Below are 27423 nucleotides of genomic sequence, written 5' to 3'. Positions count from 1 at the left end.
GCCCATATTTAACCAATTTTCTACCCAAGATAGATATCAAATGCTCATTCGATATCAAGATGATGTTCCACATTTGTTAAATTCCCATACCCCCCATTAATGGAGCTAACCTGTGGAGTCTTGTGGGTTGCTAAAATGATTGCAGCATTGGCAGAGATCTCCGAGATGCATCCTCCAATGACAGCTAGCAGATTGTTCTGGTGGTGGCACTTGAAATTCGGGACAAACTTATGTTGCATGCAAAGCAAGCTCAGGGTGGCCTTATAGGTCATCCTTCCAGTGTAGTAGCTATTGAGAATTTGGAACCCCAGAGACATGTTTGATAAGATGTGGGGATTCTCATTTATCTCTTTGACAGCAAATGCTAAGGCCAGGATGTGCTGATAGTTCTTAGGAGTTGAACTGCAATAAGAGATAACAGCATTTTAATAAAACAGCAGCAACAGCAATGAAAAAATGCAGGTGTAATCTTTGTCATCACTCAGCTGTATGCTTCCCAATTTGAGTTGTATCTGAAAACCATAGACAATAATGGATCAAGTTAAAATAAAGTAAGACATTTAAATAAATTATTCACCACATGAAAAACTAAATCATCAAAATATTGTAGGATAATTCTTGTGCTGTTCCTAAATTTACTGGAGTGAATTCCTTTCAGTGCCAACAACAAAACCTAACTCAAGATAAAGTAAACAGATAGATGTGGCAATTATAATTTACTCTTAGTTATTTAAATGATGAAACTTATACTGTGTGGTACTCTTCATTCATTTTTTTATCACTTACCCAATACACTGAGAAACTTTGTGCCAACTCTTTCAATGAAACAAGAAATACGCAAAAATATGTACAATTTATATTAAGTCAGCTGAAGGAACTAGAAAGGTGGGAACAGACCATGCAAACTGCAGAGCTGTGAAAAATATGAAGAAAGAAACGTGGCAAAGTTTTTTTCAGTAGTCATACGAATCAAAGATCAACATACCCATGACTAAACAAATAACACTTCGGTCTCCCTTCCCTGGGAGGTTGTCTGTATATATCTGTATTTTATTCTGAATCTATGTTATGGGTTGTTGAACCACAATAAAGATTATTATATTATTTCTAAAAGAAACAAACATTGAAAAAATAATAATAATAAATATTAAAAAGAACTGAGGATTGGAAGTGCAGTGGAGGAGGCAGTGATGGAGGCCAAGGATGAGAGGGAAGAAAGTGTGGGAAGAAGAGGTGTGACAAAATTATAGAAAGGCATAATTCGTCATTTGGTTGTTCTTTAGGAATCCTATAAAAATACAAAGAATCCATTCATTACAAAGGTATCCTGGAAGAAAACATACTAGCATTTATGTCAAGCAAAGTCACATAGAAGGTGGTAGGAAATGCAAATTAACAAGTAGAAAAGTTGCAGGAATGTCACCATTCTCACGACAGAAAGAAAACTGTTATTTAAGCATATTTCCCCATAATGTTGCATCTCTAGATATTTATTTTGGCCTGGACATATTACAGAATGAGAGAGAACAAGGAAACAGTGCCTTACATAGGTTCGCCAATCGTGATTTTGGTAGGCTGTTCCACGAAAGAGGGGTTGTTATACAGAAAGAAGACTTGAGAAACAATCCCACCAATGAGAAGGTCTCCTGGCTGGTAAAATTCATGAGAAATAGGGAAGAGATCATCACATATGCTGCAATTTATAGAATATGTCCTGCATACTGTGTGACAGAGCAGTACAAGCAACAGCATCACCACCAGCATGATTTTGTTGACAAAATACCCCCTCCCAACACAGATTTCCATTTTTCCAACTATAGCATTAAATGTAGATGATAGCAATGTTACTATGGCCTCTTTTGAATGGCGGATGATATTCTTACTGATCTGTAGCTTATCCTCTTACAGCATCTGGGCATCCATGCTGTAGGTTTATAATTAATTTATGTTCCCTATTCCTAAGTTTCTCTGAACCACATGTTCTTATTGGGTTGGATTCCCACAGATTAAGTTAGTTGAAATCAATGGAATTTAAGTTAGGGTATGACTGTTGTTTTCAGTGGAAGTCATGCGTAACAGGTGAGTTAGTTTGGCTCTAATGCTTTATCTCCTTACATTATTTTATAAGAATGTGTGATAGAACGATAGATATCATATACAGCTATTCAGCTATAAATATTAATGCTTTGCTTTGGTGTGCTTTATAATTTTCTAAAATGTGCTTTATAGCTATTTGAATGTCCAGTCATTTGTCACAAAGTCCATATGTGACAGTGGTGAGGCAATGTGCAGGGATGTTAATTAATACCCAGTCAAGGCACAGTTTTTCACAATAAGAATCTGGAAAGTGTAAAATTCACTGAGCAAGAAGAAAGCTTGGCAGAGCCCTGCCTATCCCTGGCTTCATTTCTAAACAGTGTATGTTTTGTAGCTTTTTTCAAACACTGATTGCCGAGTTTGCTATGGGGAAACCAGCAATTTTTTTTACTATAATAGCTATTATTATCAATTTTGAATGTGCTGTTTGCTTTTGAAGTTGCATTATGCACAAAAGATGAAGGGGTTTAAAAAATGAATCTTGTTGCTTCTGAACAGAGCTAGAATTATATTCACTTACAAATCATTCTAGTGATTTCAGGGGTGGGGGTGGAACTTTCATTTTCTAAATAATATGGAACTAATTACTTGGTTTGTGCACCTTGTATGGCTGCCAAGAATGGCACAGATATATTGATCTAAATTAGCATACAGCCATACGTAACAATTTCTGAGGGCACCCATAGCTTTTTCATTTAGTATTCCTGTGTACTCAACCATTCTACACAAAATTACATAGGAAGTGATTTGCAGCATCTCCTTGTTTATTTACCCGGAACAGCAGCAACACAGTTTGACCCTGCTCCAAAGCATCTTGAAACTGTTAAGAAAGAATGAAAGCAGACTCTGTTAAGAGCTGCTGCAAACAGAATCCCTTATCTGGACATTGCGCAGAGTAGAAATGAATTTGCTCTCCATCATAAAAATAAGTTTCAAAGCTTTATTGCAGAACAGTCTCAAGCTACTTACCAAAAATTGCAAAATACAAAGTAGCACATTGCTTTTAAACAGCAAGCAATGTGGTCCCATCTTCTTTTTAGTCCTTAATACAGTTCAATAAATTTTCTTTCTCTGGTCCCACAGAGAGAGCCTATGTAAGCATCTCACGTGTTCATCATTCCTGAGCTTCAACAACTGACTGGGACACTGAGTCCTCAGGTTTCATCTTCCTGCTGTCAAAGAGATTGTAGCTGGAAGAGTATCTGGGATGAGTGATCAATTAATTGAATGGAAACGTCTACCCTTTTCTTCCCCACATTTAGCTAGAGACAACCTGATGTTGATATATCTGCACAGCATTTCACATACAATACATTCAAACATAGCATTTTAAGCAAATTAAACCAATATATCTAATAACCCTCAAACTATGTCATATGTAGTATGACTACATTCATTAAAAAGAAGTCAATTTTCATGTACAATTTTCCATGGAGGAGAAGGCTCACAATGGCCACTAGCCATGATGGAGGCTATGTACTGCCTACACAGCTGTAGACAGTAGGCTTCTGAATACTAGTTGCTGGAAACTGGAGAAAGAGAAAATGCTCTTGTATTCAGGTCCTGCTTGTGGATTTCTGAAATGCATCTGGTTATCTACTGTGAGAACAGAATGCTGCCTAATTGAACACATCTTCAATAGCTTCTGGCTATAAATGGTTTATATATTTGTATTATAAATAAATTACAATTGAAGAGTGAGAACAGCTCTTTTTTGTGAAATAGGTAACTGTTACTCCAGGAGTAGGTCCGTAGAAGCAAATCTAAGGTAGGGTTTGGGGGCAAATTGAAACAGGATATTTCCATTTCAACTCCATTCCCCATAAATTGAGTGTGGAATGTTTATTTAAGACAGCACCTATGCTTGAATTCTCATGACATCCCCTTCACCAGCATTTCCAATAATCTCTATATAAGAGCTGAATGGATTTATAGATTTTCCCTCACTTTTTTTCTGTTTATCAGTTGTGCCTTGCTGTTCAACTCTGGCCTAAGCACAATAATGTAACATTTAGGAAAAAATATGCAACCCAGTAATCCAGCACTGGAGGATAATATGGAGAAACTCTCCACAGCTACCATGTATTTCCCTTTGGTGCTTTGGTAGGTTGGAATGAAGGTTAGCCAAACACTGCAAAACACCAACATGCTGAAAGTGATAAATTTGGCCTCATTGAAACTGTCAGGTAGTTTCCTGGCTAGGAAAGCTACAAAGAAACTGACAATGGCCAAAAAACCCATATAGCCCAAGACACAGTAAAACATGACAGCTGAACCCTCATTACATTCCAGTACTATTTCCCCCATGACTGAGTGCATATCTGTATCTGGGAATGGAGGGGAAGTTCTCAACCAAAGAGTACAGATGCCAGTTTGAACGAATGAGCAAGAAAGGACAATCAAATTTGACAGTCCTTTCCCCACCCACTTCCTCATCCTAGATCCTGGCTTGGTTGCCATGAATGCCAGAACCACAGTGATGGTTTTTGCCAAAATGCTGGAAAGGGCAACAGAGAAGACAATGCCAAATGCTGTTTGTCGGAGAAGGCAGATTGCCTTTCCAGGCTTTCCAATGAAGAGGAAGGAGCAGAGGAAGCAAAGGAGGAGGGAGATGAGAAGGATGTAGGTCAAGGTGTGGTTGTTGGCTTTGACTATGGGGGTATCACTGTGCTTCACAAAAATTAAGAGTACTAAGGTTGTGAGGAAGGAGAAAGTAATAGCTAAGGTAACTAAACTGACCCCTAAATTCTCTTTGTAAGAGAGGTAGCTTGGAACTTTGGGAATACATTGAGTTTTTTCCTTATTGGGATACTGATCTTCTGGACAATTGGCACAGGCATCCATGTCTGGAAAAAAGAAGAAGAATTATTTAAAGTACCGTATTTTAAATAATTATTTAAAGGTGCTGACCAACATTTATCTAGACAGCTGAAGTGTCTCATTTTGTCTTCTTTTAGGCCTTTGGTCAGCTCCACGTTTCTAAAAGGGAGTGAGAGCATTGTTGTTGCAGTTCCAAATAAATCTGTGGGTGATGTTGAAATGGTATACAGTGGTGCCCCGCAAGACGAATGCCTCGCTAAACGAAAAACCCGCAAGACGAAAGGGTTTTCCGATTTTTTAGCGGCTTCGCAAGACGAATTTCCCTATGGGCTTGCTTCGCAAGACGAAAGCCCATAGGGAAATCTCCGGGGACAGCGGGGAAGCGCAGCGCGCCTTCTCCTCTGTTCCCGGACCTGTCTTGAAGACTTGCGGTGGGAGCAAGGTTTTCCTCCCCACCGCCAACATTCAGAAGGCTGTTCTGAAGGCTGGCGGTGGGAAGAAAAGCCCTTCTCCCACCGCCAGCCTTCAGAAGAGTTCCCCCAGGGCTGCCTAGGCTGCGGATAGCAGCCTGCTGCCCCGCGCGAGGGGCGCTCTGTTTCAGAGCGCCCCTCGTGCGGGGCAGACATTCGCAGCTTGGGGAGCCCTGCAGGACTTTCCCGCAGGGCTCTCCAAGCTGCGGATAGCAGAGCGCCCCTCGCGCGGGGCAGCAGGCTGCTATCCGCAGCTTGGAGAGCCCTGCGGGGAAGTCCTGCAGGGCTCCCCAAGCTGCGAATGTGTGCCCCGCGTGAGGGGCGCTCTGAAGCAGAGCGCCCCTCGCGCGGGGCAGCAGGCTGCTATCCGCAGCTTGGAGAGCCCTGCGGGGAAGTCCTGCAGGGCTCCCCAAGCTGCGAATGTCTGCCCCGCGCGAGGGGCGCTCTGAAGCAGAGCGCCCCTCGCGCGGGGCAGCAGGCTGCTATCCGCAGCTTGGAGAGCCCTGCGGGAAAGTCCTGCAGGGCTCCCCAAGCTGCGAATATCTGCCCCGCGCGAGGGGCGCTCTGCTTAAGAGCGCCCTTCGTGTGGGGCAGCAGGCTGCTATCCGCAGCTTGGAGAGCCCTGCGGGGAAGTCCTACAGGGCTCCCCAAGCTGCGAATGTCTGCCCCGCGCGAGGGGCGCTCTGAAGTAGAGCGCCCCTCGCGCGGGGCAGCAGTCTGCTATCTGCAGCCTAGGCAGCCCTGGGGAAACTCTTCTGAAGGCTGGCGGTGGGAGAAGGGCTTTTCTTCACACCGCTGTTCTGAAGGCTGTTCTGAAGGCTGGCGGTGGGGAGAAAAGTCCTTCTCCCCCCGCCAGCCTTCAGAAGAGGTCTGGGGACAGACTGGTCTGAAGGCGGTCTCCATAGGAACGCATTAATTGATTTTCAATGCATTCCTATGGGAAACCGTGCTTCGCAAGACGAAAAACTCGCAAGAAGAAAAAACTTGCGGAACAAATTAATTTCGTCTTGCGAGGCACCACTGTACTGTACATTCAGTGTCAAACAATGGTTAGTGTTGGACTAGGAGCTGGGAGACCAGGGTTTAATTCCGCATTCAGCTACAAAGCTTCCTGAGCCAGTCACTGTCTCTCAGCTTATCCTCGATTCTTGTGAGGATACAACAGAGATGGATGAGAACAGTGAAGACAATCTTGAACTCCTTGGATTAAAGCTGGGATATAAATGTAAATCATCAACCTCATCTAAATGTTTTTTGGATATTGTTGTTGTTGTTTAGTCGTTTAGTCGTGTCCAACCCTTCGTGACCCCATGGACCAGAACACGCCAGGCACTCCTGTCTTCCACTGCCTCCCGCAGTTTGTCCAGACTCATGTTTTGGACATTAGTAACTCCCTAATTTAATAAATCCCATTAATTAAATAGGTTGCTGAGGTATGCCAAAACTCACCTCAATTAAAAAAACCAAATACAAATCTCCATTAACTTACTAAAAAAGAAACCATGTCCCAAAATTAGAAAAGAGAAGATAAAGTTTTGGTCAAATTTTCATGAGTGGTTTTTTGGGTTACTGTGCTGATTTGACTTTCTTGGGGACGGAAAACCCTGTCTTTACACAAAGCGGTCAGCTTTTGGCAATGTTCTTGGATACCCAGGCTTAATGAAAAGCCAATGGTATCTCCTAATGCACTTTTAAAGAAATGGGAGCAGAGGGGTTTTTTTAAAGGTAAATGTAAGAACTTCATGTAAATACCAAACCAGTGTTCACAATATTCTCAGGTACTTGGGAACCATTCCCCACGGCTTCCTGTGTTTCAATGAGTGACAGGAAAATGATGTAATAAGCAGAGGACAAATGTTTAATGGACACACCACACTTGGCCACCTCCTAATTTTAAGGCAATTTCAATCCCACATCAACAGAAAAATATGAAGACAAACATGATTTTTTGAAAGCAGTCTGCAAGCATTGGAAGAAAACTTTTCATGCATTAGAGGACTGCTTTCAGTACAGCAATAGTATGAAGACCTTGGAAAAGAAAAAAGAAAAGGGGGAGGGGAATACCCACAGGAATAAATATTTTTACAGGGTTTTTTGGATTTCCTGGGATATTGTATGTGACGTATTCACAAAGTGCCCTTCAAATCCAAATGTTGGTATGTTCATTTAATTTGTGAATTTTAGTCCCAAGGGCTCCTGGAAGGCCCATGTACATTGTCTTGAGTTTTCTGTCTGCTAGCTAAAGGCTCTTGTTCTAGCAGATCAGTGAATTTTATCGTTGCTCAGCAGAGGAAGCCAATGCAACAGTTGAATCAGGGCAACTTCACTGCACAACCTTGTGCAATCTATTGCACAACAAAGTAGTGAGCAACCTTCTCATGCATTCTCTTGTGCAGCAAAGTTCTACTGGCACAAAAACACCGTCTGGTGGAACAAGGGTGACACTACGGGACTTTAATGCTACACAGCATCCAAACCATAATGTCTTTAAAAGTGATAATTTTGTTTTTTTGGGGGGGTGATTGTTATTTGTTTTAAATCTGTATTGCACACTACCTTCATATACATTCAATGGCCTACATATACTCCAAAGAAACATCCTGTGTTATGGAATTGTATTGATATTTCTGTACATTCCTCACTTCCGGTTAGCGCCGGCGCTTAATGGCGGATCTCAACCGGAGCTCCGGGAGAGATCTGCTTCGTGGGTTCGGGTCCTGTCAGCTACGGCGAAGCGGGGACCCCTAAAAATCACAGGCGCGTTGCCTGTGAACTGGAGACTCGGCGGGCACCTTTGCGCCCCCCCGACGCTGCGAAATAGCCTTTTTAAAGGCTCCGGAGCAGCGGAGGGGTCTTGGAGCGGTGCTGAGAGTCGTCTTCACCCAGCCTGCGAAGCGAAGCCGCGTCGCCATTAGCGGAGAGCGCTGACTTCTTCCCGTGATATTGGATTAAAAGAACAACTACCCGTGAGTAGGATTGACTGCTAAAGTATAAATTGGACTCTAAAATAAAGAAATTGGGCACCGAGACGGATAAGCACTAAAAAGGAAGTCTGCTTTCCGTTCTGTAGCAAGATCAAAGCGAAAGGCACTCTAGCTGTAACTGCTTGAGAGGAAACTTGCGGGATTTAAGAAATCCACCACCAAAGCAAAGAACTCCCCCCCCCCCGAAGGCAGGAGGGGGGGAAAGAAGATTTTAAAAGTGTTTCCCTGCCAATTTAAAAGAATTGGATTAAGTATCGCTGCTCTTTAACCTGGGATCGGACTGCCGGAGAAAAGGAACCGGCTAAGGACTGTTGCTATAAGAAGCTAAAAAGTATCTTAAATTGACTTTGGTTACTTCCAATTTGAAACACTGTTTCTGTGGTATTACAAAGTTACTTACAGGACACTATTGACTGGGATCCCCTTGAAAAAGGAAAGAAAAATTGAAAGGGACTAGGAAACTTTTATTCCTTCTTTTTTGAAGAGTGTGGGATTATTTTGAGAAGCATAGAACTGACTCTACGCCCTCTAGAGGACCTACAAATTGTTTCAGCAACAAGTGGAGTTTAAAACTTGAGAACTTTGTTTGTGAGTTTCAAAGTCTGGGAATGACCTTGACTAAAAGACTTTGTTATGGCAGATGGTAAAGAGAAAGGGGAGTTACAAGAAACAACCTTGAGATCTGGCAGACAATACAAAATTGACACTTTCATGCAAAGAAGGGCTTCTGTAACAGGAGCCTCTGGAACTATAGTGGCTGCAAAGCCAAGAGTGAAAGCAATGTCTACAGAAGAATCATTTGCTAAGGTATTGGAGAAGATAAATGACTCTTTGGAGGAACTAAAAAAGCAAGGTGCGGAGACTAAATTGCAAGTTGCTGAAACTAAAGTACAAGTTGCTGAAACAAATAAAAAAATTGAAGAAATCTCTGGGAAAATTGACCTAAATACTAAAAGTATAACTGACCTAGGGAATAAAGTGAACTCAAATGCAGAAGCAATTGGGAAATTATTGGAAGATTCATCTATAACACGAAAGATAGCTGAGGAAGCTAAGGAAATTGCAACTGCTGCGGAGGAAAAATTTCCACCAGTTTACAAGAAATTGGACGAATATGAACTGGCACTCTCTATGCAGGATATGCAACGCAAGGAGAGGAACCTGAGGATCAGACTTGTGCCGGAAAAGGAAGGAGAGAACTTGGTGGATTATTTGACAAAAGAATTTTCTGATTTTTGGAAGCAGGAGCTGAAGAAAGAGGACTTTAAGATAGAAAGTGCATTTAGATTGGGAATAAGACAGAAGAGAAATCGATCCAGAGATTGTCTTATTACTTTAAGATCAAAGGAGGAGCGAGATAAAATATTGAACCTGCACTACCAAACAGCCCTTCGAATTGAAGACTTTTTTATTGAGATTTTTAAAGACATCCCTAAGAGTATCTTGGACGCAAGAGGACATTATAAGGACCTGGTGACACTGCTGAAGAAGAACTACATACCATTCAGGTGGGAATTTCCCCAAGGCTTGTCTTTTAAATATAAGGGAAAGAAGAGAAGAATAAAGACTGTAAGTGATAAAGACAAGTTCTTGGGAGAACACGAAGAAGACCTACAGAAAGAGACATTTCCAGGACAAGGGCATCCATCACTGGACACGAACACGGTACCACCGACAGACGAGGAACAAAAACAGGGAGCTGTAGGAGGAAGGAGTAAATAATCCCATCATGGCTCTGCAACTTCTAACCTGGAATTGTAACGGCTTAAATATCCCCAGGAAGAGAAAAAGTATATTTCATGTCTTAAAGAAAGACCAATTGGACTTGATTTGCCTACAAGAGACCCACGTGACAAGAGCACACAGAAAATTATTAATAAATAAAAGACTGGGACAGGAATTTATATCTTCAGACAGAGTAAAAAAGAGAGGAGTGGTGATCTATGCAAAAGAAAAATTGCAACCGAAACAAATCTTTAAAGATGATCAAGGAAGATATTTGGCAATTGAAATTCAATCTCAAGGAGAGAAGTATTTGATAGTGGGAATCTATGCACCAAACGAAGGGAAAGCTGAATTTTTTAAGAAGTTGCATGAAATTTTGATGGACCATATGGATTACAACTTAATTTTGATGGGAGATATGAATGGAGTGGTTTCAACAAATATGGACAAGGCACAAAGACAGGTAATAACAAAAGATGGAAGACTACCAAAGACTTTTTTTTGAAATGACTGACAATATGGACTTGATTGATATTTGGAGAACAAAACACCCATTAGAAAGAGAGGGAACCTTCTTTTCTGAAGCCAAAATGACATGGACAAGGATTGACCAAATCTGGGTGACTAGCAGTATGGCTCCGAACATAAAAAAAGTAGAAATCTGCCCAAAAACTTTCTCCGACCATAATGCTGTAAAGATGGTGATGAGGCAAACAACAACTGGTTCCTTCAGATGGAGAATGAATGACACCTTATTTAGAGATGAGGAGATCTGCAAGAAGGCCCAAAAAACCTTGAAAGACTATTTTGAAATCAACTTAAGGTCTGAAGTAGAAAAAAGAATAGTATGGGACGCAAGCAAAGCCGTGATGAGAGGGTTTTTGATTCAGCAAAATACTTTAAAGAAGAGAAAGCAAAATGAGAAAAAGGAGAGAATTTTGGAAAAGATAAAAGAAGGGGAAAAACAATTAAGATCGAAGCCAAAATCCCAAGAGATTCTAAGAGAAATCAAATTTCATCAAACACAATATATGGAACTGATGAATCAAGAATTAGAGTGGAAAATTAAACAAATGAGACAAAAGACCTTTGAATCTGCTGATAAATGTGGCAAGTTACTGGCTTGGCAAATAAAGAAGAGACAAAAACTCAACACGGTAACAAATATAGAAGTGGAAGGAAAAAACATAAGCAACCCAGCGGAAATTAGGAATTGTTTTCAGAACTACTTTAGACAACTTTACACACAAGGGCCGCAAAAAGAAATGGACATACAACAGTTCCTCGAGGAAAATGGGCTGAAAAAGGTTTCGCAAGAAAGTAAGATAATATTGAACCAGGAGATATCAGCACAAGAAATAGAAGATGCCATTCAAGGCATGACGCTGGGCAAATCCCCTGGACCGGATGGACTGACTTCCAAATACTACAAAGTTTTGAAGGAAGGGTTGATACAACCTTTGAAGGAAGTCTGCAATGAGATTATGGAGGGGAAAAGGGCACCCGATACGTGGAGAGAGGCCTACATTACACTTATACCAAAGACAGAGACTGAAAAGACCCAACTTAAAAACTACCGACCCATCTCGTTATTGAATGTGGATTACAAAATCTTTGCTGATATTTTAGCAAAAAGACTGAAAAGAGTTTTGATGGAGGAGATTCACGGGGACCAAGCGGGCTTTCTCCCAAAAAGGCATTTGTCGAACAATGTAAGGAATATAATTGACATTTTGGAAAAGCTGGAAGTGAACATAAACACTAAAGCTGTTTTGATATTTGTGGATGCCGAGAAAGCCTTTGACAACATTTCTTGGAGTTTTATGTTGAAGAACCTCCGGGGGATGGGGGTAGGCCAAGGGTTTGAGAATGGTATAGGTGCAATATACTCTGAACAGAAAGCCAAACTAATTGTAAATAATGTGGTTACAGAAGAGTTCAAGATTGAAAAAGGGACACGTCAGGGGTGCCCTATCTCCCCATTACTTTTTATATCGGTCCTGGAGGTTTTGCTTAATATGATTAGGAGGGACCAGTTGGTTAAAGGGATTCAGGTCGGAGCTAAACAATATAAACTGAGAGCATTTGCAGATGACTTAGTACTTACATTGCAAGAGCCAGAAGCTAGCACGAAAAGAGTTTTGGAAATAATTCAAGAGTTTGGTCAAATGGCAGGATTTAAATTGAATAAGTCTAAGACAAAGGTTTTGGAGAAAAATTTGACACAGATAGAAAAGGAAAGGTTCCAGAATGAGACAGGGTTAACTGTGGTTAAAAAAGTGAAATATTTGGGTATAAATATGACAGCTAAAAATGTGAATTTGTTTAAAGATAATTATGAAAAAACTTGGAGAGAAGTGAAAAAAGATTTGGAGATCTGGTCCAACTTAAAGCTTTCCTTGTTAGGCCGTATTGCAGCTATAAAGATGAATGTATTGCCAAGAATGTTGTTTTTGTTCCAAGCATTGCAAATAATTGATAAAATGGATTGTTTCAAGAGGTGGCAAAAAGACATATCTAAATTTGTCTGGCAGGGCAAAAAGCCCAGAATTAAATTTAAGATACTAACGGATTCAAAGGAAAGAGGGGGGTTTGCCCTGCCAGACTTTAAACTTTACTATGAAGCGGCAGCTTTCTGCTGGCTGAAAGAATGGCTACTTCTTGAAAACACAGACATTTTGGATTTGGAAGGTTTTAATAACATTTTTGGGTGGCATGCATATTTGTGGTATGACAAGGTTAAAGCACATAAAAGTTTTAAAAATCATATTGTCAGAAAAGCACTACTAAATGTCTGGGACAGATATAAAGACTTGCTGGAAAATAAAACTCCAAGGTGGCTGTCGCCAATGGAAGCTAAGGCAGTTAAAAAGTTAAATATGGAGTCCAAGTGGCCAAGATACTGGGAAATTTTGGAAAAGGAAGGGGACAAATTGAGATTGCAGAGTTTTGAGAAATTAAAAGGGAAGGTGAGAGACTGGTTCCACTACCATCAAATAAATGAAGCGTTTAAACTGGACAGTAAAATTGGCTTCCAGGTGGAAAAATCAAAATTGGAGACAGAACTGTTAGAACCCAGTACTAAGAATTTGTCCAAAATGTACAATTTGCTGCTGAAATGGAATACACAAGATGAAACGGTTAAATCGGTCATGATTAAATGGGCTCAGGACATTGGTCATAATATCTTGTTTGCTGATTGGGAAAAGTTGTGGACCACCGGGATAAAATTTACGGCATGTAATGCCTTAAGAGAGAACATTATGAAAATGATATATAGGTGGTACATAACCCCAGTCAAGCTTGCAAAGATTTACCATGTGCCTGACAACAAATGTTGGAAATGTAAAGAAACTGAAGGTACATTTTTTCATCTTTGGTGGACTTGCCCGAAGATTAAGGCATTCTGGGAAATGATCTATAACGAACTTAAAAAGGTATTTAAATATACTTTCCCCAAGAAACCAGAGGCCTTTCTCTTGGGTATTGTCGGCCAAGGGGTGTTAAAGACGGATATAACTTTCTTTATGTATGCTACAACAGCAGCTAGAATACTCATTGCGAAGTACTGGAAGACGCAAGAACTACCCACACTGGAAGAATGGCAGATGAAGGTGATAGACTATATGGGCTTGGCAGAAATGACGAGCAGAATCCGAAACCAGGGAAGAGAAGCAGCGCAAGAAGAATGGAAAAAATTCAAGGACTATTTAAAGAAATATTACAAAGTTAATGAAAGTTAGAATGATGTTGGACTGGAAAGTAAATGGTTACTATTAGTAACGGTTAAGACAAGGAGAATAAGGAAGAATAGTCTAAATTTAAATTAAAATAAGGGAAGATTTGCTGAACAATCAATAAGAATTTGGAATACAGAAAGGGGAGGCATGAGGAAGTCGGGGAAGATGGGATATAAAATTAGGATATGAAATGATACATGTTTTTTGTTTTGTTTTCTGTTTTTTGTATGTTTATGTTCGTTGTATTGTGTTTAAATGGAAAATAAAAATATTATATATATATATAAAAAAGATATTTCTGTACATTATGCCTCCTACCTTTCCACTTAGAGACCATTCCTTCTGGACATGGGGCACAATCGTAGCAGCAAAATTTCTCCCCTTCTTTCTTTTTCCTGCTGTAGCCAGGATAACAGTTGTCATTGCACATAGAAAGGGGATACACCTATAGAGAAACACCAAAGTGGCATTTGCAATTACAGATTAATGCTCCTCATTCATCCACCTCTCCAACAGCTAGCATATATGAGGGGGAGAACGTGGATGAGCCCTGTACAAATGCCTTGTGGCATTTTCCCAAGCCCTAAACAGCCTCGGCCCTGTAAATTGAAGGAGCATCTGCACACACATCATTTAGTCTGGACACTGAAGTCCAGTTCTGAGGGCCTTATGACAGTCCCCTCACTGCGCAAAGGAAATTACAGGGAACCAGACAGAGGACCTTCTTGGTAATTGGACCCATCCTGTGGAACACCCTCCCATCAGATGTCAAACATGAAAACAACTCCACAACCTTCTGAATACATCTGAAGGCAGCCCTATATCATTGAAGTTTTTAATATTTGATGTTTTGCTGTGTTTTCATTATTTTGGAAGCCACCCAGAGTGGTGATGTCTCCCACCTGCCACTGTGGGAGATTTAAAGATGTGTCTATGGGCATGTACAACCCTTTCTGTTGGCTTTTACCCAAATTAAAACTGGAATGTACTAAGTTCTTTTCAATGGCTTACCAAAAATGGCTTACAGGACAAAAATTGGTCACAGACACAAAATAAACAGGCAGCTATATTTCACCTGATTAAAACTTTGATGCCACACAATTTGATCATCATGAATGATTAACTCTTTGCCTGTCGGAGCCTGAGGTTCCAGTCTTCCAACTTTGAATCTAATTACCGACCCATTAGGAGAAATCAACCAATTTGTAATGTCAAAACCTACAACTAATTCCCCATTTTCATCAAAGCACACAGTATCTCCAGCACTGTTGTTGAATGTGAAGCCTCTGAGAAAGTTATGGATCTAGATTGAAAAAGAATATAGAGAAAGGGACTATTAGGTCCGTCTCCCATTTTATTTGGACAGCACGTGTGAGAACTTTATAGTACGCGATGCCACTTCCCTCTGTTGGCTCCAAATAGGAAACTGGTTATGTTTATTTACAAACACAATCACAGAAATAAAACAACCCTACCTTATTTTATCATATGGTTGGTATTTGTTACCAAAATGAATTTGAAAGAAAAAATGAAGATTGAAATGAAATGAAATGAAATGAAAAGCACAAAAATAGTGGGACTATATTATGCAGATATATTTTACCTTTTATTTTCTTATCAAAAGCTAGCTCATCTTTCACTTTTACATGAGTTACAGTTACCTGCCATGGTTGAACTTTCTGAAAAAACTGTTTCTCCCCTTCTATCAACCTTCTCTCATTGGGGCTGGATTTGTATATGGCATGCAAGGAAAGTGCCACTGCATGTACTGCATTGTAGACATTGTAGCTGTGTCCAGTCATGCTCATTTCAAATACACTTCCAGGAAGACTCTCCAGGTTCTCTTCCCCTGTGCAGGTTTTCTTCTGGGTCTTCTCTTGGCCCATAGACATTTCTAGTGAACAGCTGAATGCCTGCTCCCAGAAGTCTTGGATAAAGCCATCTCCTTTTTCCCAGGAGGGTTTTAGCATCTGAAGGAACTTTGGGAATCCTGATGGCTGATTTGATTGAGCTGTGAAGGATATGGTACCATGAAAGCTTTGTAAATCCCAATCTTTTTGAACAGAAAGTGATGCAAAATCCCAGTGAGATGTAACAATCCACACTCTACCCAGAGGTGGCAAAGAGAAGAAGGGTGCTGCAAACAGCAATACTCTCAAACCTTGAAAAGATGGAGGTTCTCCATATACAAAAAATACTTTAGCTGTTGCCTCAAATGCAATTGTATAGCTGTCAAAATGCTGTACTGCCAAGTCTATAATTTCATCCAGATAATTCCATTTTGGTAGTCTTAATATGAAAGAATAGCAGATGCCATTTTGTGAAAGCATTGGCACAATTGTTTGTAAAAACCTGTCCCCTTTGTCATCATCCACAGCAATGAGTCCAACCCATGTCCATCCAAAATGCTGAAGTAAGCGCACCACTCCTATGTGCTGGTGGGCTTCATTTGGGACCATCTGATACAAAAAAGGGTATTGCATTTTAGCATGCTGTCCTGGCAGAAATGATCCATAAGTGAGCTGGAAGGAAATTTATAAGCATTATTCAAATGGATCCCAAAAACATATTCTATCAACGTATTTCAGTGAGTCCTGTAGGCAATTGGGTCAAACAACCTGTGGATATTGAGAGCAAGAGGAGCTGCAACAGTTGGCTGTTCAATTGTTGAACTGCACTTATATCCAATGTTATTTAATATTGCAGAACCTTTCTTCTGGCTAGATGTCATTCCATCCCAAGTGCTTTGAGGCAGGTATGCTGGCTCCCTCTTTCTTTAAGGGCATGTACCTTTGATAATCAGGAGGTAGGATCTATAGTACATGTATTTCTGTTCTGTAATTTATATGGTTTATATATGATTGATTGATATAGGAACATGTTCTATTCATCATAGTGTCAAAAACATGACACGTGAGAGGAATACAATGACCTAAGGACTTCTGGGTTAGCGCCATCGGCAATGGCGGAGTTCCTCTGACTGAGAGGAAGCCGCTCCGCAAAAAATCGGGTCTTGCCGCTGCGGCGAAGGCGGAGAAACCTCAAAAATCCCAGGCGGAGGAAGCCTGAGAACGTGGGATTCGGCTGACACCAGGAGCGCCTCCCCTACTCGCAGGGAATTTTTCTGGGGATCCGAAGCGACGTGGGGTGAGCGGCGCGGTGTTTTGAATCGACCGCTACTTTTACGGAGCGAAGCCGCACAGCCGTTGCCGGAGAGCGCTGACTTTTTCCTGTGGACAATTGGACTCTAAACAAGTACCCGTGAGTAGAACGGAAAATTGGATTAAGAAACATTTTAATTTGGTATCGAAGCGGGAATGTCTAAACAGGAAGTCCGCCTTTCGCTTTTGTAAATAGACTAAAGCAAAAATTGTGCAAGCTAAAGCCTGGAAAGTTGTATATAAAGGTCTAAATTTCCTTCAGTTTTAACCACCAAAACCCCTCTTGGAAGCAGGAGAAAAGAGGGGGAATTTTGATTGTTCAAGCCTGCAGAGAGAGAGCAAAGAAAGATAAATTTCCACCATCTCAAACCTGGGAACGGGGTGTCAGAGAGAGAAATTTTTGGGGAAGTTCATTGACTGTGAACGGAACGTCTTTTGACAGATAGCTGAAGAAGAGAAACAAATTGATTCCAATGTTGCCTTTTGCATTCAAAAGAAACAAAAAAGTTGAAAAATGAAAGTAATTTTCTTTTGTTGGACCTGCTTTCAAAAGATGGATACAAATAGAAATTGTCTCCTCTAGAGGGAGCTTGTTAAATTGTTGCTGGAGTCGATCTGGGGATTTCACAGCTGTGGAGATTAGGATCGTGGGACCAGACTCTAACCTTGAATAAAAATGTGTTCAGAAGAAGTTTTGGTGCTTGCTTTCTGCAAGACAAGTGCTTTGTTGGAGCAGATGCATGAGAAGATGGATTTGATGACTGTTGCAGTCAAAAACTTTGGACAAACAGTGAATACTTATATAGAAACCATTCAGGAACCAACCCAGGAACCTGTTTTGACAGGGCAAGTGCAAATGCAGAAGACAATGGAGGAGGTTGCTGCTGAACCTCAAGTAACACAAATGGAGAGACCCGAGGCCCTGCAGGAGCATAAGCCGCTGTCCTTGAAGATTGAATCTGGAGCGGGCCAGGGGGGGTCTGGAGTCGTGGGGGCTCTTAATTTTGGAGGGACTTTGAAACATGCTTTTAAATACTTTCTGGACTACACTGCTGACTGTGGGGAATGGGCTGATCTGCTGAGGGGAGATGGAGATATCTTTGGGTTGGAGTTTCCCCGAGACCTACTCCTCAATGAGAAAGGAAAGAAACTAAGAAAGAGATCAACAAAAGACAAGGTAAAGTGCAGGTATAAACAAGAAGATCTGCAGAAGGGACATGGAAAAGACTTAAGAGTCTCGGACATAAGATTACCAGGTTGATGGAGTAGATGGAATGGACAGTAAGGACTGACACAACCCGAGACCAGGAAGAAAAGACGTTGGAGGAAGATTGGAAGAAAGTTTTTAAAAAATTTATTTTGGGAATTAGTGTAAAATTAACGAGTATTAGGAAAAATGTCGGAATGAAACTATTTGGCTTTAGTAGAAATGATATAAGGAGTTATGTATAAATAAGTACTAAATTTTAAGCTTTAAGGTATTTTATGGTAAGATAAGGTTAAAATAAATTAAGGTAAACTGAACGACAGAATATAGTGAAAGATGGAAAGGATTTGCTGAGTCAATTAATAAGTTAGACTGCTAAGATAAATTACCCAATAAAAATTGAGAAAGATGGAAAGAATTTGCTGAAACAAATAACTAAACTAGAATACAAAAAAGGAGGTGTGAGGAGGTCAATGAAACAAGTAAATGAAAGATAAAGATATGGAATATTGGATGTGTGTTTTTTATTGTTATTGTTGTATTTTTATTTTTTTAATGTATTTTTTATGTATTGTAATGTATGTTTTGTTAATTTTTTTGTTGTTTTCCCCTCTTCTTTTCTCTGTAATCTTTAAACTTCTAATAAATATCATTAAAAAAAAAGGAATACAATGACCTAAGGAACAATAAATCATTATGCAGTAAAAACAAACAAATTATTTGTCATTTTCCAATTTATAGTGTATAGAAAAATAAAGGGGACAGGACAGGAGAACATGAGCCACTGTTTCCAGATTACCATCTCCACAGGGGCAGAGTCGTTTCTCAGTTGGAATCTTTTGGTATCTGCCTCAAGTACGGCAGAGGGCATCACATCCAATCTGGCCAATGTGAAGGCACATCTGTATTTTGGGATGGTTAATTTATAAAAATATGGTGCCAGGGAATCAAACTGAGAAGGGGGAAAAAAGGCATACTAAGGACAGAATTTCTTTATAATGGCCGGATTGTTCTGTTGCTCTAAGTCCTTCAGACACTGTCCAATTAGCCTTTTTTCTTTAATGAAGCCCGTCATGAGAAGCTGATGTGGGTTGGAGTCCACAGGAGAGGAGTTTTTGGTGCACATTTTTAAAACAACCCACTTTTTGGGGGGTCTTGTGTCACTAAGGGCAGTGGACTGGGTGGATTTAAATTTAGATGGAGCCAATAATTAAGAGTTCTTTGCCAGGACCAAGTTTCTACAGAGGGAAGACTCGCCTCCAGTCATAATGCTGCATTCGGGACACAGGTACAGAAAAAATCTGCCTTGAAAATTTGGATTGGACAGTTTCAAGAATGCTACACTGATTACCCGTCCAAATTTGGGCCGCGTAAAGTATCTGCACCAAAGATTTGGCTTGAAAAACTTCTAGGGCTGCTGGGATGTATTTGCCGCCCTTCGTATGGAAGAAACAGGACAACATCTTAGCACTTTGGGCTGCTTTTTCTTTAACACATTTTTGGTGTACATCCCATGACCCCTATGACTGGAAGACTATGCCAGGTATTTAAAGGCTTTAACCTGCTCAATTGGGTGATTGTCCATGCTCCAGCTATGTGATCTATGTTTCCTTGTGAAAACCATGACTTTGGTTTTCTGATAGTTTACCACCAGCTGTTCTCTCCTGCAGTATGCTAAGAATTCTCCTATCAACCTTTTAAGGCCTATTTTTGTTCAGGATAGGAGAACCGCATCATCAGCATATAAGAGCACTGAGATTGGTTTTGTGGCTAATTTGGGAGAATGAAACTCCGGAGATGTTAAGCTTTTAACCATGTCATTGATATATAGGTTAAATAAAGCTGGGGCTAGAATGCAGCCTTGCTTAACCCCCTTGGTGGCTGGTACAGGGCCTATGAGTTGGCCATTTGTGGAAGATCTTAAGTACAGCACAGTATCTTTATATAGGCCATTAATCAAAATTAGTAATCTTTTATCTATACTGGATGTATTCAATTTGGCCCAGAGTCTTACTCGTGAAATTGAATCAAAGGCAGCCTTCAAGTCAATGAAGGCTGCATATAAGACCCCACGGGATTTCTTGGCGCATTTATTGATGAGATGTGCTAGGACAAAACAGTGATCTATGGTAGATCTGCCTTGCCTAAATCCAGCTTGCTCCTCTGCCAAGATAGTGTCAGCGTCCATCCAACTAGTTAATTTGATATAGAGGTGTTTTGCATATAATTTTATGCCAGGGGCCTTTTTATTCTTCAGCTGTGACATCAAATTCTCTACTTCCTCTGTGGTAACGGGTGGCCAGTGAGGTGAAACCTCTGATTGAACTGAGCTTGTTAAACTGAGCTTCTGATTGAACTAAGCTTGTTAAACTGAGCTTCCTTATTATAAAACAATGATTGGAAGTATTGGATCCACTCTTGGGGTTCAACAGTACAAATGGTGCAGTCACATTAAAGCTTTTTTACCATTACCATTACTTGCATTTACAAGGTGTATCCAACATCTTATACTACTAGTGATAGACCAAGAATATCAAAGAACTTGGCCCAAAGTAGTTTCTAACCAAAATATCACAGACAACTTCTGAAATCATGATGATGTGCCACAGTTGTAAAATCATCATACCACCACAGCTTACCTGTGGAGTTTTGTGGATTGCTGAAATGATGGCCACATTGACAGAGATCTCAGAAAGACATCCTCCAATGACAGCTATCAGATTGTTCTGGTTGTGACACTTGAAGTTGGGGACAAACCTATGTTGTGCAGAAAGCAGACTGAGGGTGGCCTTGTAGGTCATTCTTGCAGTGTAGTAGCTATTAAGAATGCTGAATCCCAGGGAGAGATTTGATAAAATGTTGGGACTCTCGTTGATCTCTTTTACAGCAAATGCCAAGGCCAGGATGTGCTGGTAGTTCTTTGGCACTGAACTGTAATGAAATTTAGAGTTGTTACAGCTGATAAATAAAACAATTGTGTTGGAAGCAATAAAAAGGTGTTCCTATTCTTCAGAACTGATCTTCAAGAATAAATGACGTAGAAAGGATTCTGTGAATTGAAATCAGAGACGTTGTATGTACCCTTGGTAACTATGAAAATACTTTAATAAAAACAACTCTATATTAAAGAATGTGGTGTAACCTTAAAACCTTAGAAGATAATAGACACGATAAATAAAATATTTGAATTGAAATGCTGAATTCTTAAAATGTTGATAGTTCATTCTACTTAATGAGCTTCTATTTGCACTTATTGGATTCACCCCCTTTGCCTAAAAACAACAAACAATAAGCCCAAGGTAGATAGTCCATATATAAACTATGACATACCTCCTAACTTTTTAAAGGAAATGCTGAGAAGAAGGGAGATGTAGAGTGAATTTTTTTTGGCCATCTCTCCAACAACCTATTATTATTAATATTATATCACTCAATACAGTGGTACCTCAGGTTAAGTACTTAATTCATTCTGGAGGTCTGTTCTTAACCTGAAATTGTTTTTAACCTGAAGCACCACTTTAGCTAATGGGGCCTCCCGCTGCAGCTGCACTGCCGCCATGCTATTTCTGTTCTCATCCTGAAGCACAGTTCTTAACCCAAGGTAATATTTCTAGGTTAGCGGAATCTGTAACCTGAAGCGTATGTAACCCGAGGTACCACTGTACATGCAAAAAGTTGAGAATCACTGTACCAAGATGAATATGGGTCAAGCAACTGATATGGTCCAAACATATAAAATAATGAAGAAAAGAGAAAGAGGATAAAAAACTGAATTCTTACATCGGTTCATAAATCACAATCTGTGTAGGCTGTTTCATAAAAGAGAGGAGATCATAGAGGTAGAATACTTGAGAAACAATTTCACCAATGAGGTCTCCTGACTGGTAAAATTTATGAGTAATGGGAAGGGGATCATCATATATGCTACAATTAATGGAATCTTTCTTGCATACTGCATGACATAGTAGTGCTAGTAGCAACACAATGACCAACATGATCCTGTTGATAGAATACCTCTGCCAAATCCAGACTCCAAAGTTTTCCTCTACAGAATTTGACACAGTTTTTATCAGGATTGCTATAAACTGACTTGAATGGTGGATGATTCTGTTACTTAACTGATCTTAGGGAATTTGAGAACCACTGCAGGTAGTTAATAATGGCTCTTTTCCACCAGTGTCATTGAACTATGTATTTCCTTTGGTTGCCAACTAAATGATGTAACTAAGCTCTCACTTATATTAATGGGATTTAAATTGTTTCAGAGTTGTCTGATTGATTTAAATAGGATCTAAGGTCAGCAAAATTCAGGATCAAATCATTTATTTCTTCACTCTTCATCTAATGGTGAAAAATGAAAATGTAGCAATGTTTTAGTGTGCAAAAGTGGGGTAGAATGGTGCAGCCGTCTAAATCAGTTGTTGCAAAAGAATGTAAGGTGAATAGTTGATAAGCAGGTTGCATTTTGTGTGTGCGCGCTAACAAATACCTAGTCAGAATCTGGGATTAGGAAGATATGCTGGTCGAAGAGAAAGGTTAAGAAGCAGAGATTTATTTGTTTTAAGTATCACAGCAGAATCAAGTTTTGGTACTGTATACCTCAAGATATATATATAAAAATGAAGTTAGACGAGAGTAACAGAACCCAGTTCTTACCTACATCCCATTCTGAACATAAGGGTTTTATAGCATTTTTTCAGATGTGGATAGTTGATCTTGCTAATAGGCTCTGAATGTCAATTGTGCTAGAGGTTGCAAAAACCCATAATTTTGATAAAGTTAAGGATGATTATCACATCCCCAGTGTGTTGCTGAAGCAGTATCATGCATGAGAAAACTACTACGAATTCTCCTTATTAGAGTGATACAACTATTATCTTCTCCTTTTAGGTATAATTAGTAGTATGTGGCACTTCCCCAGCAGGTCCAAGCTGCCCGTTTCCAGATCTAGATATAAGTTTTTCCATGTATCTGCTATACATTTTGGAAAGTTGTTTGTTCACTGTGCATTTGGATGAGATATTCTAACCAATTTTTGCATAATGGTTCCTAAGATCAAGAAGCAGGTTTTCACCTATGTTTGGATACTGTTGGTGCCATTCTAAATCCTTTAAAAAGGCACTTGTTTTAACCACTGATTTCAAATCTGCAATAATTTGGGGACTTCTTTAAATAATTCCTGAGCTGAGCACCAAGAAATTTAATGTTTTTGAGTTTTTTTTAAAGAAGTGCAATGAAAAACCAGCACTTCTAGAATGGCCATACGTGTGGGTTTTCCTGGACATTTTCACGATTGCCAGAAATCCCCCCAGACGCTATAAGTGTTGGACGAATCATGGATATGTCTGGAAAACCCCAGAAGTATGGCAGTCAGAATATATATATATATATAATGAAAATACATAAATAACAACGATACCGTATTGGTCCAAATATATGCTGCTCCTTTAAAATTGGAAGGAGGGGGAGAGAGAGAAAATTAAAAATACCCAAATATAAGCCTCTCCATTCCTCGGTGCTCCTGGCTGCATAGTGGGGGGTGGGGAGCCGAACTGGGTTGCCAGCGGCCTTTCCCCTTTCCTTGCTCTCTCCCTTTCTGGCCTTGGGGGAGACAACAGGGAACTATGCTTGGGTCGGCCACCACTTTCCCGCGCTCCTGGTACTGTCTCCCCCGCGCTCCTGGCTGTATACCATAAGGTTGCGAATGTAAGCCGCACTTACACTTTTCATGGTCGGAATTTGAGAAAAACATGAGGCTCATATTCAGGCCAATACAGTACTTTCAAATATACAACAATTGCTTATTAGAATGACTAGATTACTGATAATATTGGAGAGAATTATTCAAGCCTTTCAGAGGATGTTACAAGTGTGTCCCTGGACTCACACATATATAGCCAGCACTCATGTATCTTCATATAGACACTGCTGAGAGGTTTAGGATCTTTTGCTGGAGTTATGACCTAAGTTAGGAATCCACCAAGATTCTACTGCACAGTTAATCAGGAATTGTTTTATTCAAATGTAAGGAATGTTAGCAAACCAAAGTGAGAAAGAAATGGAATGTTTCTGGCTAAACTCTGCAAACAGTACTTTGAAAAGAGTTGTTTGCTTAAGCAAGTACCTATGACTGAATTATTACAACATCACTACAACCAGCATTTCTAGCAAACTACATATGCAAGCAGAATAATGATATGCACTCATGTTCTTTTACTTTTTTTGCTGATAAGTTGTTCCCTGGTGTTCAGCTCAGGTCTGAATATAATAATGTAGCATTTAGGGAAAAAGATGCAACCCAGTAATCCAGCACCAGAGGACAACATGGAAAATATCTCCACAGCTACCATGTACAGTATTTTCATTTGGAGCTCAGATAGGTGGGAACAAAGGACAACCAAACACTGCAAAACACCAGCAAGCTGAAAGTGATAAATTTGGCCTCATTGAAACTGTCAGGTAACTTCCTGGCAAGGAAAGCCAAGATGAAGCTGACAATGGCCAGCAAACACATATAGACTAAGACACCATAAAACATGGCAACTGAACCCTCATTACATTCAAGTATGATTTCCCCATTCAGTGAGTGTATATCTGTATCTGGGAATGGAGGAGATGTACTTAACCAAAGAGTACCAAGGCAAGCCTGAATAAAGGAGCAGAAAAGGACAATGTATTTTGCCAGCCTTTTCCCTCTCCATTTCCTCATCCTGGAGGAATCCTGGCTTGGTTGCCATGAATGCCAAAACTACAGTAATGGTTTTTGCCAAAACACTGGAAAGGGCCACAGAGAAGATGATGCTAAAAGTTATTTGTTGGAAAAGACCGGTCAGCTTTCCAGGCTGTCCAATGAAGAGAAAGAAGCAGAGGAAACAAAGCAGGGGGGCGATGAGAAGGATGTAGGTGAGAGTCTGATTGTTAGCTTTGACTATCGGAGTGTTATTATACTTTATAAAAGATCAAGCATTGTGATCAGAGAGAAAGAAATAGCCAAGAATGCTAAGATAAGACAGGTAGCTTGGAACCTTGGGAAAGCATTGGATTTGGTCATTGTTGGGATACTCATATTCTGGACATTTCACACACACGTCCATATCTGAAATAAAAGAGGGATCATTTAAATATTTCAGATACTGATCAATATAGAACTAAAGCATTGGTTTTCAACCTGTTCTGGGTCATGGACCTCTTTGAGAATCTGATTATGGACTCCCTCCCCAGAAAAATGCACATTAATATTCTATATGCATTTGAAACCCATACAACAATTACTTAAGGCCAATTCAAACAATTACCTTTAAAACTCATAACCCCAATAATAATTTATCCGTGTACATTTGAATGTATTTCAATAAGTACTAATGAAGCTATCATTCACAAACTCTCATTAGAGAGTGAAATGTGATGTTGGGCCTGTGGCAATAAAACCAAATTTTCCCTACGTATTCTGGGAGTAGTCGGGGTAAAGTGTAGGCTGAAATCAACAGGACCAATGAAACAAGTTGTATTGTGCAAACATAATAATGTTAAATGAAAGATTAAAAGCACAAAATAATTGAAAGGTCATGGGGAGGGGCAGAAATGGAAATGAAGAAAGAAGGAGCAAAATGTTTTGAAAAATAAGTAGTAGTGTGGCCAAGAATTAAATACAGGTACAGTGGTACCTTGGTTTCTGAACCTAATCCATTCCGGGATCAGAAGCTGAGGAAGCCGTGTCAGATGTTTGGCTTCCAAAATACGTTTGCAAATCGGAACACTCACTTCCAGGTTTGTGGCGTTCAGGAGCCGATTTGTTGGACAACAAAGGCGTTAGACTATCAAGGTACCACTGTACATTCCTCTTAGAAGTAATTTTGCAGGGGCAAACAGAAGTATACCAGATCATTCATTTCATTGGCACTTATGAGGAAAGGCATACTAATGCCTTGTGCCCAGCAATAGAATATAGAAGGCAAAATCTTGACTAACCAGTCCAAGCATTGCCAGCATGACATTTTCATCAGACCCACAATAAATAAATGCAATATTCATTAAATATGTGTTATGGTAATTATGATCTAAACACATTAAAAAGGTGTGTGTGTGTGTGAGAGAGAGAGAGAGAGAGAGAGAGAGAGAGAGAGAGAGAGAGAGAGGGAGGAGTAGGATGGTGTCTTACATAGGCTCGCCAATCACAATCTGTGAAGGCTGTTCCATGAAAGAGAGTGCATTATAGAGGAACACGACTTGAGAAACAATCCCACCAATGAAAAGGTCTCCTGATTGGTAAAATTCATGAGGAATAGGGAGAGGATCATCACGTATGCTGCAATTAATGAAATGCGTCTTGCATACAGTATGACACAACAATATAAGCAACAATGCCATCACCATCATGATTCTGTTGACAAAATGCCCCTTCCAAATGTCAGTTTCCATGGTACCCTCTACTGCATTAAATATAGTTTCTAAAACCAGGAAGTTGATATATAACCTAACATATAAGAGAGATTATCTAACAGAAGAATGACAGAGCCCTGCCGATACCTGGATCTAGTTCTGAAGGATACAAGGGTTTTATAGCTCTTTTTCAGAATCTTGTTTTTTTGTGTGTTTCCAGCATGTGCTGAATGTCAGTGGCATTAACAGGTATGATTATCATTTCCCCAGTGTGTTGTTGACTTCTGAAGTTGTATCATGCATAACAAAAGTGCTAGAAGATTTTTTCTTCTTTCCACCTGAATAATAAACATATTATTTTGTCCTAAGTAGTCAGAATTATGCAGCCTGGTAGATCCAGATCTTACCAGTGCTAGAGTTAAGTTGATCCACAGAGCATTCAGATTTCATTGGACGTTTTTAAGCAAATATTGGATGGCCACCTGCCATGGATGCTTTAGTTGAGATTCCTGCAGTGCAGGGGGTTGAACTAGATGACTCTTGGGGTCCCTTCCAACATTGTAATTCCATGATTCTGTGATAGATTTCCCCAAACATCCTAAGCTCTGCAAATAGCTTCATATAGATGCTAAATAGCATTATGAACAAAACAGTAGCCTGTGATACATCACAACACTGGACGCTGAAGCATAGCACTCAATACATCAATAAAGTCATATGTGTTGGTGAAAATAACATACAGATGCATTCTATTGGGGTAAATTTCTTGTAAAAGGTTTTTAGCGGAAAATTACATTGCAATTAGTATATTAGAAGAAACTTACACAAAAATGCTGCTGA

At 40.0% G+C, this 27423-nt stretch overlaps 2 protein-coding genes across 7 annotated transcripts in view; one reads left to right on the top strand and one right to left on the bottom strand.

Annotated features, from left to right (window-relative positions):
• LOC310746597 (erythroblast NAD(P)(+)--arginine ADP-ribosyltransferase-like) overlaps window positions 1–27423 on the top strand; it is a 420131-nt gene that overhangs the window by 324346 nt on the left and 68362 nt on the right. The gene's annotated exons all lie outside the window — the stretch shown is intronic.
• LOC310746574 (vomeronasal type-2 receptor 26-like) overlaps window positions 3856–27423 on the bottom strand; it is a 32757-nt gene continuing 9189 nt past the window's right edge. For 4 of the 6 annotated variants that reach the window (XM_083580462.1, XM_083580464.1, XM_083580461.1 and 1 more), the window contains 4 exons: window positions 15498–16358; window positions 14912–15139; window positions 14155–14281; window positions 3856–4943 (listed from right to left, as the gene is read on the bottom strand). In XM_083580462.1, coding sequence (XP_083436588.1) covers window positions 4027–4943; window positions 14155–14281; window positions 14912–15139; window positions 15498–16358 — 2133 coding nt within the window. In that variant the 3' untranslated portion in view covers window positions 3856–4026. Of the gene's footprint in view, window positions 4944–14154; window positions 14282–14911; window positions 15140–15497; window positions 16359–20843; window positions 21136–27423 lie in introns of all 6 variants that reach the window. The other 2 variants (XM_083580465.1, XM_083580466.1) reach the window with 2 other exon arrangements.

Source organism: Podarcis filfolensis (genome assembly GCF_964270895.1).
Source record: "Podarcis filfolensis genome assembly, chromosome: 13".
Taxonomy (NCBI): Eukaryota; Metazoa; Chordata; class Lepidosauria; order Squamata; family Lacertidae; genus Podarcis; species Podarcis filfolensis.
Note: the sequence above shows the minus strand (reverse complement) of the source record. Positions and strands in the feature narration are given on the sequence as shown.